Source organism: Littorina saxatilis, linkage group LG12 (assembly GCF_037325665.1).
Source record: "Littorina saxatilis isolate snail1 linkage group LG12, US_GU_Lsax_2.0, whole genome shotgun sequence".
Lineage (NCBI taxonomy): Eukaryota > Metazoa > Mollusca > Gastropoda > Littorinimorpha > Littorinidae > Littorina > Littorina saxatilis.
The window spans coordinates 2,386,033-2,399,275 of NC_090256.1; the positions used below are offsets into that span (position 1 = coordinate 2,386,033).

The 13,243-nt window shown below is 44.3% G+C and overlaps 1 protein-coding gene across 2 annotated transcripts in view; it reads left to right on the plus strand.

The window, feature by feature from the left end:
* The window catches only part of LOC138981042 (phosphoacetylglucosamine mutase-like), a 45,925-nt gene extending 32,694 nt beyond the window's left edge, over window positions 1-13,231 (plus strand). The window contains exons 15-17 of one of the 2 annotated variants that reach the window (XM_070353846.1): window positions 7,397-7,518; window positions 8,370-8,421; window positions 11,137-13,231. In XM_070353846.1, the coding sequence (XP_070209947.1) occupies window positions 7,397-7,518; window positions 8,370-8,421; window positions 11,137-11,220 (258 nt within the window). In that variant the 3' untranslated portion in view covers window positions 11,221-13,231. Of the gene's footprint in view, window positions 1-6,976; window positions 7,373-7,396; window positions 7,519-8,369; window positions 8,422-11,136 lie in introns of those variants that run through there. The other variant, XM_070353845.1, reaches the window with a different exon arrangement.
* Window positions 13,232-13,243: the final 12 nt, after the last annotated feature.

A 13,243-nucleotide genomic window follows, 5' to 3' on the forward strand; every position in this document is an offset into this window, starting at 1 on the left:
ACACACTTAGACACACAGAAACACACTTCGACACACAGAAACACACTTCGACACACAGAAACACACAGAGACACACTTAGACACACAGATACACACTTAGACACACAGAAACACACTTAGACACACAGATACACACTTCGACACACAGAAACACACTTCGACACACAGAAACACACTTCGACACACAGAAACACACAGAGACACACTTAGACACACAGAAACACACTTCGACACACAGAAACACACAGAAACACACTTCGACACACAGAAACACACTTCGACACACAGAAACACACAGAAACACACTTCGACACACAGAAACACACTTCGACACACAGAAACACACAGAGACACACAGATACACACTTAGACACACAGAAACACACTTAGACACACAGAAACACACTTTGACACACAGAAACACACTTAGACACACAGAAACACACTTAGACACACAGAAACACACTTCGACACACAGAAACACACTTCGACACACAGAAACACACAAAGACACACTTAGACACACAGATACACACTTAGACACACAGAAACACACTTCGACACACAGAAACACACTTCGACACACAGAAACACACTTCGACACACAGAGACACACTTAGACACACAGAAACACACTTAGACACACAGAAACACACTTCGACACACAGAAACACACTTCGACACACAGAAACACACTTCGACACACAGAAACACACAGAGACACACTTAGACACACAGATACACACTTAGACACACAGAAACACACTTCGACACACAGAAATACACTTCAACACACAGAAACACACTTCGACACACAGAGACACACTTAGACACACAGAAACACACTTCGACACACAGAAACACACTTCGACACACAGAAACACACTTCGACACACAGATACACACTTCGACACACAGAGACACACTTAGACACACAGAAACACACTTAGACACACAGAAACACACTTCGACACACAGAGACACACTTAGACACACAGATACACACTTCGACACACAGAAACACACTTAGACACACAGAAACACACTTCAACACACAGAAACACACAGATACACACTTCGACACACAGAGACACACTTAGACACACAGAAACACACTTAGACACACAGAAACATTCTTAGACACACAGAAACACACTTAGACACACAGAGACACACAGAAACACACTTAGACACACAGAAACACACTTCGACACACAGAAACACACTTTGACACACAGAAACACACTTAGACACACAGAAACACACTTAGACACACAGAAACACACTTAGACACACAGAAACACACTTTGACACACAGAAACACACTTTGACACACAGAAACACACTTTGACACACAGAAACACACTTAGACACACAGATACACACTTAGACACACAGAGACACACAGAAACACACTTAGACACACAGAAACACACTTAGACACACAGATACACACTTAGACACACAGAGACACACAGAAACACACTTAGACACACAGAAACACACTGAGACACACAGAAACACACTTTGACACACAGAAACACACTTAGACACACTTAGACACACAGAAACACACTTTGACACACAGAAACACACTTAGACACACTTAGACACACAGAAACACACTTAGACACACTTAGACACACAGAAACACACTTAGACACACAGAAACACACTTAGACACACAGAAACACACTTAGACACACTTAGACACACAGAAACACACTTAGACACACAGAAACACACTTAGACACACAGAAACACACTTAGACACACTTAGACACACAGAAACACACTTTGACACACTTAGACACACAGAAACACACTTAGACACACAGAAACACACTTAGACACACAGAAACACACTTAGACACACTTAGACACACAGAAACACACTTAGACACACAGAAACACACTTAGACACACAGAAACACACTTAGACACACTTAGACACACAGAAACACACTTTGACACACAGAAACACACTTTGACACACAGAAACACACTTTGACACACAGAAACACACTTAGACACACAGAAACACACTTTGACACACAGAAACACACTTAGACACACAGAAACACACTTAGACACACAGAAACACACAGAAACACACTTAGACACACAGATACACACTTAGACACACAGATACACACTTAGACACACAGAAACACACTTAGACACACAGAGACACACAGAAACACACTTAGACACACAGAAACACACTTTGACACACAGAAACACACTTTGACACACAGAAACACACTTTGACACACAGAAACACACTTAGACACACAGAAACACACTTAGACACACAGAAACACACTTAGACACACAGAAACACACTTCGACACACAGAAACACACTTTGACACACAGAAACACACTTAGACACACAGAAACACACTTTGACACACAGAAACACACTTAGACACACAGAAACACACTTAGACACACAGAAACACACAGAAACACACTTAGACACACAGATACACACTTAGACACACAGATACACACTTAGACACACAGAAACACACTTAGACACACAGAAACACACTTAGACACACAGAAACACACTTAGACACACAGAAACACACTTAGACACACAGAAACACACTTTGACACACAGAAACACACTTAGACACACAGAAACACACTTAGACACACAGAAACACACTTAGACACACAGATACACCTTTCGACACACAGATACACACAGAGACACACTTAGACACACAGATACACACTTCGACACACAGATACACACAGAGACACACTTCGACACACAGATACACACTTCGACACACAGAAACACACTTAGACACACAGATACACACAGAAACACACAGAAACACACAGAAACACACTTCGACACACAGAAACACACTTAGACACACAGATACACACTTAGACACACAGAAACACACTTAGACACACAGAAACACACTTAGACACACAGAGACACACTTAGACACACAGAAACACACTTAGACACACAGAAACACACAGAAACACACTTAGACACACAGATACACACTTAGACACACAGATACACACTTCGACACACAGAAACACACTTAGACACACAGAAACACACTTAGACACACAGAAACACACTTAGACACACAGATACACACTTAGACACACAGAAACACACTTAGACACACAGAAACACACTTAGACACACAGATACACACTTAGACACACAGATACACACTTAGACACACAGATACACACTTAGACACACAGAAACACACTTCGACACACAGAAACACACTTAGACACACAGATACACACTTAGACACACAGATACACACTTAGACACACAGATACACACTTAGACACACAGAAACACACTTAGACACACAGATACACACTTAGACACACAGAAACACACTTAGACACACAGAAACACACTTAGACACACAGAAATACACTTAGACACACAGATACACACTTAGACACACAGATACACACTTAGACACACAGAAACACACAGAAACACACTTAGACACACAGATACACACAAACAAACAGACACACATACATACACACCACCACCAGCAACAACACCAATCACCCTACACAAACACCCCCTCCAAACTATCGCCCCCTGAGCAATGCAGTTAACAGTGAAGACAGGTGCCATCTGGTAAGCTGGTACAGTGCTAGGCTTCTCCATCTGGTAAGCTGGTACAGTGCTAGGCTTCTCCATCTGGTAAGCTGGTACAGTGCTAGGCTTCTCCATCTGGTAAGCTGGTACAGTGCTAGGCTTCTCCATCTGGTAAGCTGGTACAGTGCTAGGCTTCTCCATCTGGTAAGCTGGTACAGTGCTAGGCTTCTCCATCTGGTAAGCTGGTACAGTGCTAGGCTTCTCCATCTGGTAAGCTGGTACAGTGCTAGGCTTCTCCATCTGGTAAGCTGGTACAGTGCTAGGCTTCTCCATCTGGTAAGCTGGTACAGTGCTAGGCTTCTCCATCTGGTAAGCTGGTACAGTGCTAGGCTTCTCCATCTGGTAAGCTGGTACAGTGAAAACTGTCAAATACGGTCACTGGACTTAGCGGACACTCGCAGAATACGGACAGTCAGTCTCGGCACGGACTGCTTTACACTGTAAAACACCTGTACGGTACGGCCACCTCGGCATTACGGACGCGGACACGTATTTTGGGTCCATAATAAGTCATATACCTGCTAAATACGGACATCCACAGCAAGCTGGGAAGTTCGATCGACGAAAAAGACGATAAATCGATCAGTTGATATTATTCGGTATCTGAGCAGCTCTCGCGAGACACGCTATTTGTTATGCTTTGAACATCGCGAGAACTTCGAACCTTGGCTTGTGCAGCTCGCACGAGATCGCTGTACCGCATGCTTTACTATGCTCTGAAGTTTGCGAGAGATTACGAGAGCTTGGAATACCGATAGAGTCTATTCTTGGTGAGTGTTTTAAGTCGACGCATTTGATTGGCTACTAGAGTTCCAAGGCAGCCAATCCAACGCGTGGAACGTGTTCGGCGGAACGGAAGTGAAAGTGTATGAGTGAATGTATCTTCTCTTCGAAAGAGTGATTCGTGTTTAACAAGATGGCAGCAAGAAATTCAAATTCAAGAAAAGGAAGAAATGCGCTGACTTTAGAACAAAGGATAAATGTTGTCAAACAACTGGAAAGTGGGAAATCATGCCGAACGATTGCACAAGAGCTTGGGTGTGGGAGAACGCAGATTTCGAAAATCAGCGTCGATCGGGAAAAAATAATGAAGTTGTGGGAATCGGGAGACGGACGTGCTGACCAGAAATGGGTTTCGAAGAAGACAACCGAATACGAAGAGCTAAATGACGCCGTGTTCGAGTGGTTTTCAACCAAACGTGCGAATCACATTGCCATCAATGGTCCACTCAGACAACGCTGGACAAATTCTTTCAAAAGCTGATGAGTGCAGAATGAGGTGAATGTGTTGTATGAATGAGATCCAGTAACTTTTTAACAATTTAAATTTATACAGTTGATATGATAAAAAGCTTTTAAACTTGTTTTACAACAGTCAATATTAAATGTTTCTCTATTTAATCTAAACAGCTTCTGTTTTTCTTATAAATGTACATGTACAGTACTCTCTCTCTCTCAACTTGACTTTGTCGCGTTTACTTGCACCTGTCTAATAAGGACACCTGCAGAATAAGGACACTTTTGTCTGGTCCCAAGGGTGTCCTTATTTGACAGGTTTTACTGTACAGTGCTAGGCTTCTCCATCTGGTAAGCTGGTACAGTGCTAGGCTTCTCCATCTGGTAAGCTGGTACAGTGCTAGGCTTCTCCATCTGGTAAGCTGGTACAGTGCTAGGCTTCTCCATCTGGTAAGCTGGTACAGTGCTAGGCTTCTCCATCTGGTAAGCTGGTACAGTGCTAGGCTTCTCCATCTGGTAAGCTGGTACAGTGCTAGGCTTCTCCATCTGGTAAGCTGGTACAGTGCTAGGCTTCTCCATCTGGTAAGCTGGTACAGTGCTAGGCTTCTCCATCTGGTAAGCTGGTACAGTGCTAGGCTTCTCCATCTGGTAAGCTGGTACAGTGCTAGGCTTCTCCATCTGGTAAGCTGGTACAGTGCTAGGCTTCTCCATCTGGTAAGCTGGTACAGTGCTAGGCTTCTCCATCTGGTAAGCTCGTACAGTGCTAGGCTTCTCCATCTGGTAAGCTGGTACAGTGCTAGGCTTCTCCATCTGGTAAGCTGGTACAGTGCTAGGCTTCTCCATCTGGTAAGCTGGTACAGTGCTAGGCTTCTCCATCTGGTAAGCTGGTACAGTGCTAGGCTTCTCCATCTGGTAAGCTGGTACAGTGCTAGGCTTCTCCATCTGGTAAGCTGGTACAGTGCTAGGCTTCTCCATCTGGTAAGCTGGTACAGTGCTAGGCTTCTCCATCTGGTAAGCTGGTACAGTGCTAGGCTTCTCCATCTGGTAAGCTGGTACAGTGCTAGGCTTCTCCATCTGGTAAGCTGGTACAGTGCTAGGCTTCTCCATCTGCACATGCACACACTCACAGAAACACATATAGACAAACAGACACACAGACAACCTGACTCACAGACACACACACACACACACACACACACACACACGCACCGACAACAACAACAATTTCCCAACGACCCCCACCACCACCATGCCCCATGCCAACATCTCCATCCCCTCCCCAGGCCATCATGAGTATCTTCTTCTTCTTCTTTTTCTTCTTCGTTCATGGGCTTAGACTCCCACGTTCACTCATGTTTTTAGCACGAGTGGATTTTTACGTGTATGACCGTTTTTACCCCACCATTCAGGCAGCATACGCCGAATTCGGGGGAGGCATGCTGGGTATTTTCGTGTTTCTATAACCCACCGAACTCTGACATGGATTACAGGATCTTTTCCGTGCGCACTTGGTCTTGTGCTTGCGTGTACACACGAAGGGGGTTAAGTCACTAGCAGGTCTGCACATAAGTTGACCTGGGAGATCGGAAAAATCTCCACTCTTAACCCACCAGGCGGCAGAGACCGGGATTCGAACTCACGACCTCCCGATTAGGAGGCCGACGTCTTACCACCACGCCACTGCGCCCGTCATCATGAGTATTTGTTGTTGACTCATATCAAATAACCAAAGGAAAGTAATCGCTCTTTATGCATACGACATGTGTAATGGATGAAAGTCACTTGTTCATTTAAATGCTTGTTATTCTCTCGCTTACTCCATTACACATGTCGAATGCATAAAGAGCGATTACTTCCCTTTGGTTATTTGATATCTTAACAACGCTCATTTCGTTTAAGATTCTTGTTGTTGACTCAGTTAACATTGGATGGTGATACATGTCACCAGGTGAAAGACAGAGTCGTTGTGGAGACTCAGTTAACGTTGGATAGTGATACATGTCACCAGGTGAAAGACAGAACCGTTGTGGAGACTCAGTTAACGTTGGATGGTGATACATGTCACCAGGTGAAAGACAGAGCTGTTGTGGAGACTCGGTTAACGTTGGATGGTGATACATGTCACCAGGTGAAAGACAGAGTAGTTGTGGAGACTCGGTTAACGTTGGATGGTGATACATGTCACCAGGTGAAAGACAGAACCGTTGTGGAGACTCAGTTAACGTTGGATGGTGATACATGTCACCAGGTGAAAGACAGAGCTGTTGTGGAGACTCGGTTAACGTTGGATGGTGATACATGTCACCAGGTGAAAGACAGAGTAGTTGTGGAGACTCAGTTAACGTTGGATGGTGATACATGTCACCAGGTGAAAGACAGAGTAGTTGTGGAGACTCAGTTAACGTTGGATGGTGATACATGTCACTAGGTGAAAGACAGAGTAGTTGTGGAGACTCAGTTAACGTTGGATGGTGATACATGTCACTAGGTGAAAGACAGAGCGGTTGTGGAGACAACCGACGCAGAGAGGAAGACGACATCGCCAGCAGGTCTGCAGGAGGCCATCGATAAGCTGGTGGCTGGCTACACCAAGGGCAGGTCTTTTGTCAGGTAAGGAAGCTGGTGGCTGGCTGCACCAAGGGCAGGTCTTTTGTCAGGTAAGGAAGCTGGTGGCTGGCTGCACCAAGGGCAGGTCTTTTGTCAGGTAAGGAAGCTGGTGGCTGGCTGCACCAAGGGCAGGTCTTTTGTCAGGTAAGGAAGCTGGTGGCTGGCTGCACCAAGGGCAGGTCTTTTGTCAGGTAAGGAAGCTGGTGGCTGGCTGCACCAAGGGCAGGTCTTTTGTCAGGTAAGGATTGTTTAGACAGGCCCCCAATTTGATTTGATTTCACTTCTCCGTCTTTGTCTGTCTCTCTCTGTCTCTGTCTCTCTCCCCTTGTAAAATAAAGTTCAGTCTCTCTCTCTCTCTCTCTCTCTCTCTCTCTCTCTCTCTCTCTCTCTCTCTCTCTCTCTCTCTCTCTCTCTCTTTCTGGACTGGCCATTATCGCTCTTGTCACATTCTCTTTTGTCAAGTGTCATTGTGTCAGGCTCTGGTTCTCATTCTTCATAGTATCTATAGATGTATACAGGGGTACCTGCAATGTGAGGCCCCTTCAGTGACAGAACACCTCGTTATGAAGGCCACCTTCTGTTGTCTCTAAGGGCTTATGTGACCAAAACATGCAGTGAACCTGTCATGTATTGATGTAAGGCCACCTGCAGTGAAGGTATATACACTTTTTGCTGGGGAAGGTTTGGGTACAGCTATGTTATTGACTTTCTGCAAAGGAACAAATAGATTGTGCCGGGTGAAGGGGGTGGGGTTCCCCTAAAAAACCAGTCTCACAAGTCTATCCTTCCACTAGGAAATACAAGTGTGCAGTATTTACCCAACCTAACTGACTTTTCTTTTCTTGTACTTTCAGACCATCAGGAACAGAGGATGTGGTGAGAGTGTATGCAGAAGCAGACACACAGGTAATTATGAAAGAGTGGATTATTTGTCAGACATTTTGACCAGGTGCTGATCCACTCACTCACCCAGGGTCTTTGTCTCTCTTTTGTCTGTTGCAGGATTGTATGGTGTGTGTGTGTGTGATCATGTCTGTTGCAGGATTGTATGGTGTGTGTGTGTGATCATGTCTGTTGCAGGATGGTATGGTGTGTGTGTGTGTGATCATGTCTGTTGCAGGATGGTGTGTGTGTGATCATGTCTGTTGCAGGATTGTATGGTGTGTGTGTGTGATCATGTCTGTTGCAGGATTGTATGGTGTGTGTGTGTGTGTGATCATGTCTGTTGCAGGATTGTATGGTGTGTGTGTGTGTGTGATCATGTCTGTTGCAGGATTGTATGGTGTGTGTGTGTGTGTGATCATGTCTGTTGCAGGATTGTATGGTGTGTGTGTGTGTGTGATCATGTCTGTTGCAGGATTGTATGGTGTGTGTGTGTGTGTGATCATGTCTGTTTGTGTACAGCAGTCCCTCTCATGAACGGACACCCTTGGGCCATAGCAAAACTGTCCGTACATTGCAGGTGTCCGGTCACGTCACGGGTGACCACACCATCCCCTCCCCCATACACTCACACAGTGACACACAAACAACAGGATTGAGTCTATGCTAATCACTTCTTGTGGCTACTAAACAATAACAATAAACTCCTAATACTTCTTTAAACGTTCTGTAAAAATGATTTGTATGAAAAGTGTTGTAAAGAAGATGGAGATAAAATAAATCCTCAAGGCAGTGAACACACTCACCATGCACTAACATACGAAAGCAGCCACACAAACACAGCACAGAGGAGCGTGTGCAGATGCTTTGCAAGAATAAGCAATTGAAAACCAGTTTGAATAAATAGCAGCAGATAGAGCTGCATGTCATAATCATGTTATTTATTTTCTTCTTGTCTGGCTTTAATGACTGCATGCCGATCATGTGGCATGGCAGTGACTTTTCACTCTTCAGTCGGAAATACACTGTACATAACACAGCTCCCACTCTCCCTCACTAATGCCTACCCCAAGCCGTGACAACTGATGCTTGGAAATTGTGTGGAAGAGTACACCTCTCTATTTCTCTCCAATGCTCTTCCTGCTGACATGCAATGACACCGGACACCCCACAGAGTTTAGCCAGCTACCCCTCCCCCCCCCCCCCCCTCCCTCTCTCTCACTCCCCGCTCCAGCCATGTACTGTTTGGGGACCCCCCGCGGGTTAGGGGGAGTCCCATATTGGTTGGGACGAGAAAGAATTTACCCGATGCTCCCCAGCATGTCGTAAGAGGCGACTAACGGATTCAGTTTCTCCTTTTACCCTTGTTAAGTGTTTCTTGTATAGAATATAGTCAATTTTTGTGAAGATTTTAGTCAAGCAGTATGTAAGAAATGTTAAGTCCTTTGTACTGGAAACTTGCATTCTCCCAGTAAGGTAATATATTGTACTACGTTGCAAGCCCCTGGAGCAAATTTTTGAGTAGTGCTTTTGTGAACAAGAAACAATTGACAAGTGGCTATCCTATCTTCCACCTTTCCCCGTCGCGATATAACCTTCGTGGTTGAAAACGACGTTAAACACCAAATAAAGAAAATAAAGAAACTGTTTGGGGCTGTGGCCAGAGAGTCCAGCTGCACTGTTCACTCAGAGCAAAACCAGTTGACTGTGTCGTAACTTTTGACAAAGCAAGACAACTGAAGGGTTCACAGATTAGGCAACCGACTCACTGGTCAAGGCTGAGGGGAAACAAGAGTATCTTGTCAATGAAAGAGGTTACACACAGACACACGATGCTGAGAACTGTGGCCGGTTTTTCCACTCTCTTTCGCTCAGGACCTTCATCGACTGTGGTTTCTGTTGTTTACGTCCAATAGACAAGAATAAAGAGCACAGTGCAGTTTCATGTTGGCATCTTCGCATGTACTCCACTCCTGACCAAAACTACCCCCCCCCCCCCCCTCCTGATGGGTACACGTGCACTCGAGTTATCAGTGACTGTCATCAGGCCATTGCGGCTGTGATCTTTGTACCAAGAGCCGGACTGCTCTGTTATCGATTTTGTTGTGGTGAAAATTTGACGATGGTCTGTCCGTACATTGGAGGTATGACCTGCTGTTGGGTCCGAAAATGAGTGGCCGCGTCCACGTTTTGCAGGTGTCCGTTTAAGGGGGGGGGGGCAAATATAGAAGGAAAACACTCCGTGCCGAGCAAATGTGTCCGTACATGTCAGGTGTCCGCTCACGCCGGGGGCCGTACATTGCAGGGACTGCTGTATCTGTCTTCCTGCCTCTCTCTCTCTCTCTCTCTCTCTCTCTCTCTCTCTCTCTCTCTTTCTCTTTCTCTTTCTCTTTCTCTTTCTGTCGCTCTCTTCCTGCTCTCTCTCTCTCACCCTCTCTCTCTCTCTCTCTCTCTCTCTCTCTCTCTTTGTGACTTGAATATTTCCCTGGAGTCTGATTGATGCCTGTTTGTGTACACTACATTGGGCCATGGGGTGTGCACGTTAAAGATCTAAAGATTTTCTCTCTCCCTCATACCATCCTTGCTCCTTCATGACTTGAATGGTTTTCTAAAGTCTTATGCCTAAATGTCCATTTCATAAGAGGAAAGAGACAAAGCATTGGTTCTAAACTCTCCAGATACCAGCTATAACTTCTTGTTGCTGTTCATTACTCACCTTACTTTTCTTCTCTGTTGCAGGCTAATGCCGACGAACTGGCTTACAAGGTCGGAGAGGCTGTGTATGACCTTGCAGGAGGTGTAGGTGATAAGCCGTCTGCTTGATTCATCTGGAAACAATTGTGGAGGAAAAACAACACACACAGAGGAAAATTGCTGCTGGGTCTCTATACTGCTAGTGCCTTTATTGGTGAAAGGGGTTCAGTGTTTGTGTTCCACGCTTACAATATGAAAAATAATTATGATGCACAAAACTTGTGATGAACATAATTATTAATGTAGTGCTACAATTCTTTTTTTTGCACAGATCATACAAATTTAGACACACAGACACACACATGAACACACACACACACACACACACACACACACACACACACACACACACACACACACACACACACACTCATTGGCACCCTGTCACACACACACACACACACACACACACACACACTCATTGGCACCCTGTCACACACACACACACACACTCATTGGCACACTGTCACACACCCACACACACACACACACACACTCACACACTCAGAATGACTTCCAGACAATCATGCTGCCATATTTGGTTGAAAGTGTGCATTGTTATCATCATGATTTGTTATTTGATATTTATGTTGAAGTGATAAGTGAAATTGGTGCGATTAATTAGACAAGATGATGATGAAACAAAAATCATATTTCATGTATAAATGAGATATTTGTTCAATGTGGTAAATGACATTCCAGTCTTGCGTGGTTTGAAAGATGGTTATGCTTCATAAAAGTCGTACACTATCAACATGTACAAGTGCAATCAATGTGGGTCACTGCCGATCTACAGAAGACTGCGGACTTCTTGGCAGCCACCGACCTGAGGATTTAACGGCCATAACATCGAACACAGAAGAAGAAGAATGTGGGTCATCACAGCATTGCTTGATGTGAATCTTGCATGTAGTCAGATATATTTGAATGTTTGTAGTATCAAGACCCAATATGACGGAAATTCATGGGAACATTTGCATGCTGGCTAACTGAGATTGTACAGCATCTTATAACTTCATTTCTCTGGATACATATCAGGCATGGGAATTGTCCGCGAAATCGCAGATTTCCGCGAAAAGGCAATTACGTTTCAGCGAAAATAAAAAATTGTCCACGGCAAAAAAAAGTTAAATTGAATGATATGTATACTATTGTCTCTCTATCCATTATTTGCTTACACAAGAACTATCAAAATATTGGTCTAAAATGCTAAAATTCGTTTTCCTTCTGGGGGGCTCTGCCCCCCCGGGTCCCCCCAACGGGGCTCTGCCCCTGTACCCCGCCGGGGCCTAGACGGCCCCTGGACCTTGGCCTATTTTCAGAGTTTTTTCTATTTTGGAATTGCCATGCCTGACATATATATTTCAAAATATGTACACATATTTTCAAACCTGGGATATTTAAAGTATGTTCATATCTATAATCGGAAAATAAAGTTCAGTGAAGCAGATGAAGTAATTTTTATAAAATATGAAATAAGTGAATGTATTTCCCAACCCAAGTTCATAATGTTACTCCCCTTGATTTGTTACAGCTAGGAAAAGATAACTTGATGACGGGTAAATGATTGTAAAGGTCTGGATTCACGCTTTCTGCGCGAGGAATGAAATGCATACATTAGTCATCAAATCAGCTGAAGAATTGAGTTCATTGCCTCTCTAGCTCTTTAACCCACTCGAGCCTTGCACTCTAACTCAAGCCAGCATGCGGCTGAGATCATGTAGACTTTGAATTACATTGGAACCCCCCTTTTAAGACCCCCCAATTTAAGACTCCTTCCCTTTTAAGACCTGCTTTTCTCAGTTTTGAAGGTCATAAAGGGGGTTCCACTGTAGTTTGAACAAAACCAGGTCAGTTTCTTTTCACTTGTTATACAATGTCAATTTTAGACTTGTGCCATCAATGCTTCAAGTATTTATTTATTTTCCTGTTTCAGTGTGTGTGCATTGCTTTATGTCTGTACTCTTGTTTATTTACACATCATTATCCGGAGGTGCTTGCTGGGTTTTGTCATAACAGTGCTTCTGCTAGGGATTCTTCATTATCTGCAATGGAATAAATAAGGGGCAAAGAAATGAGATAGTTGGTCCTC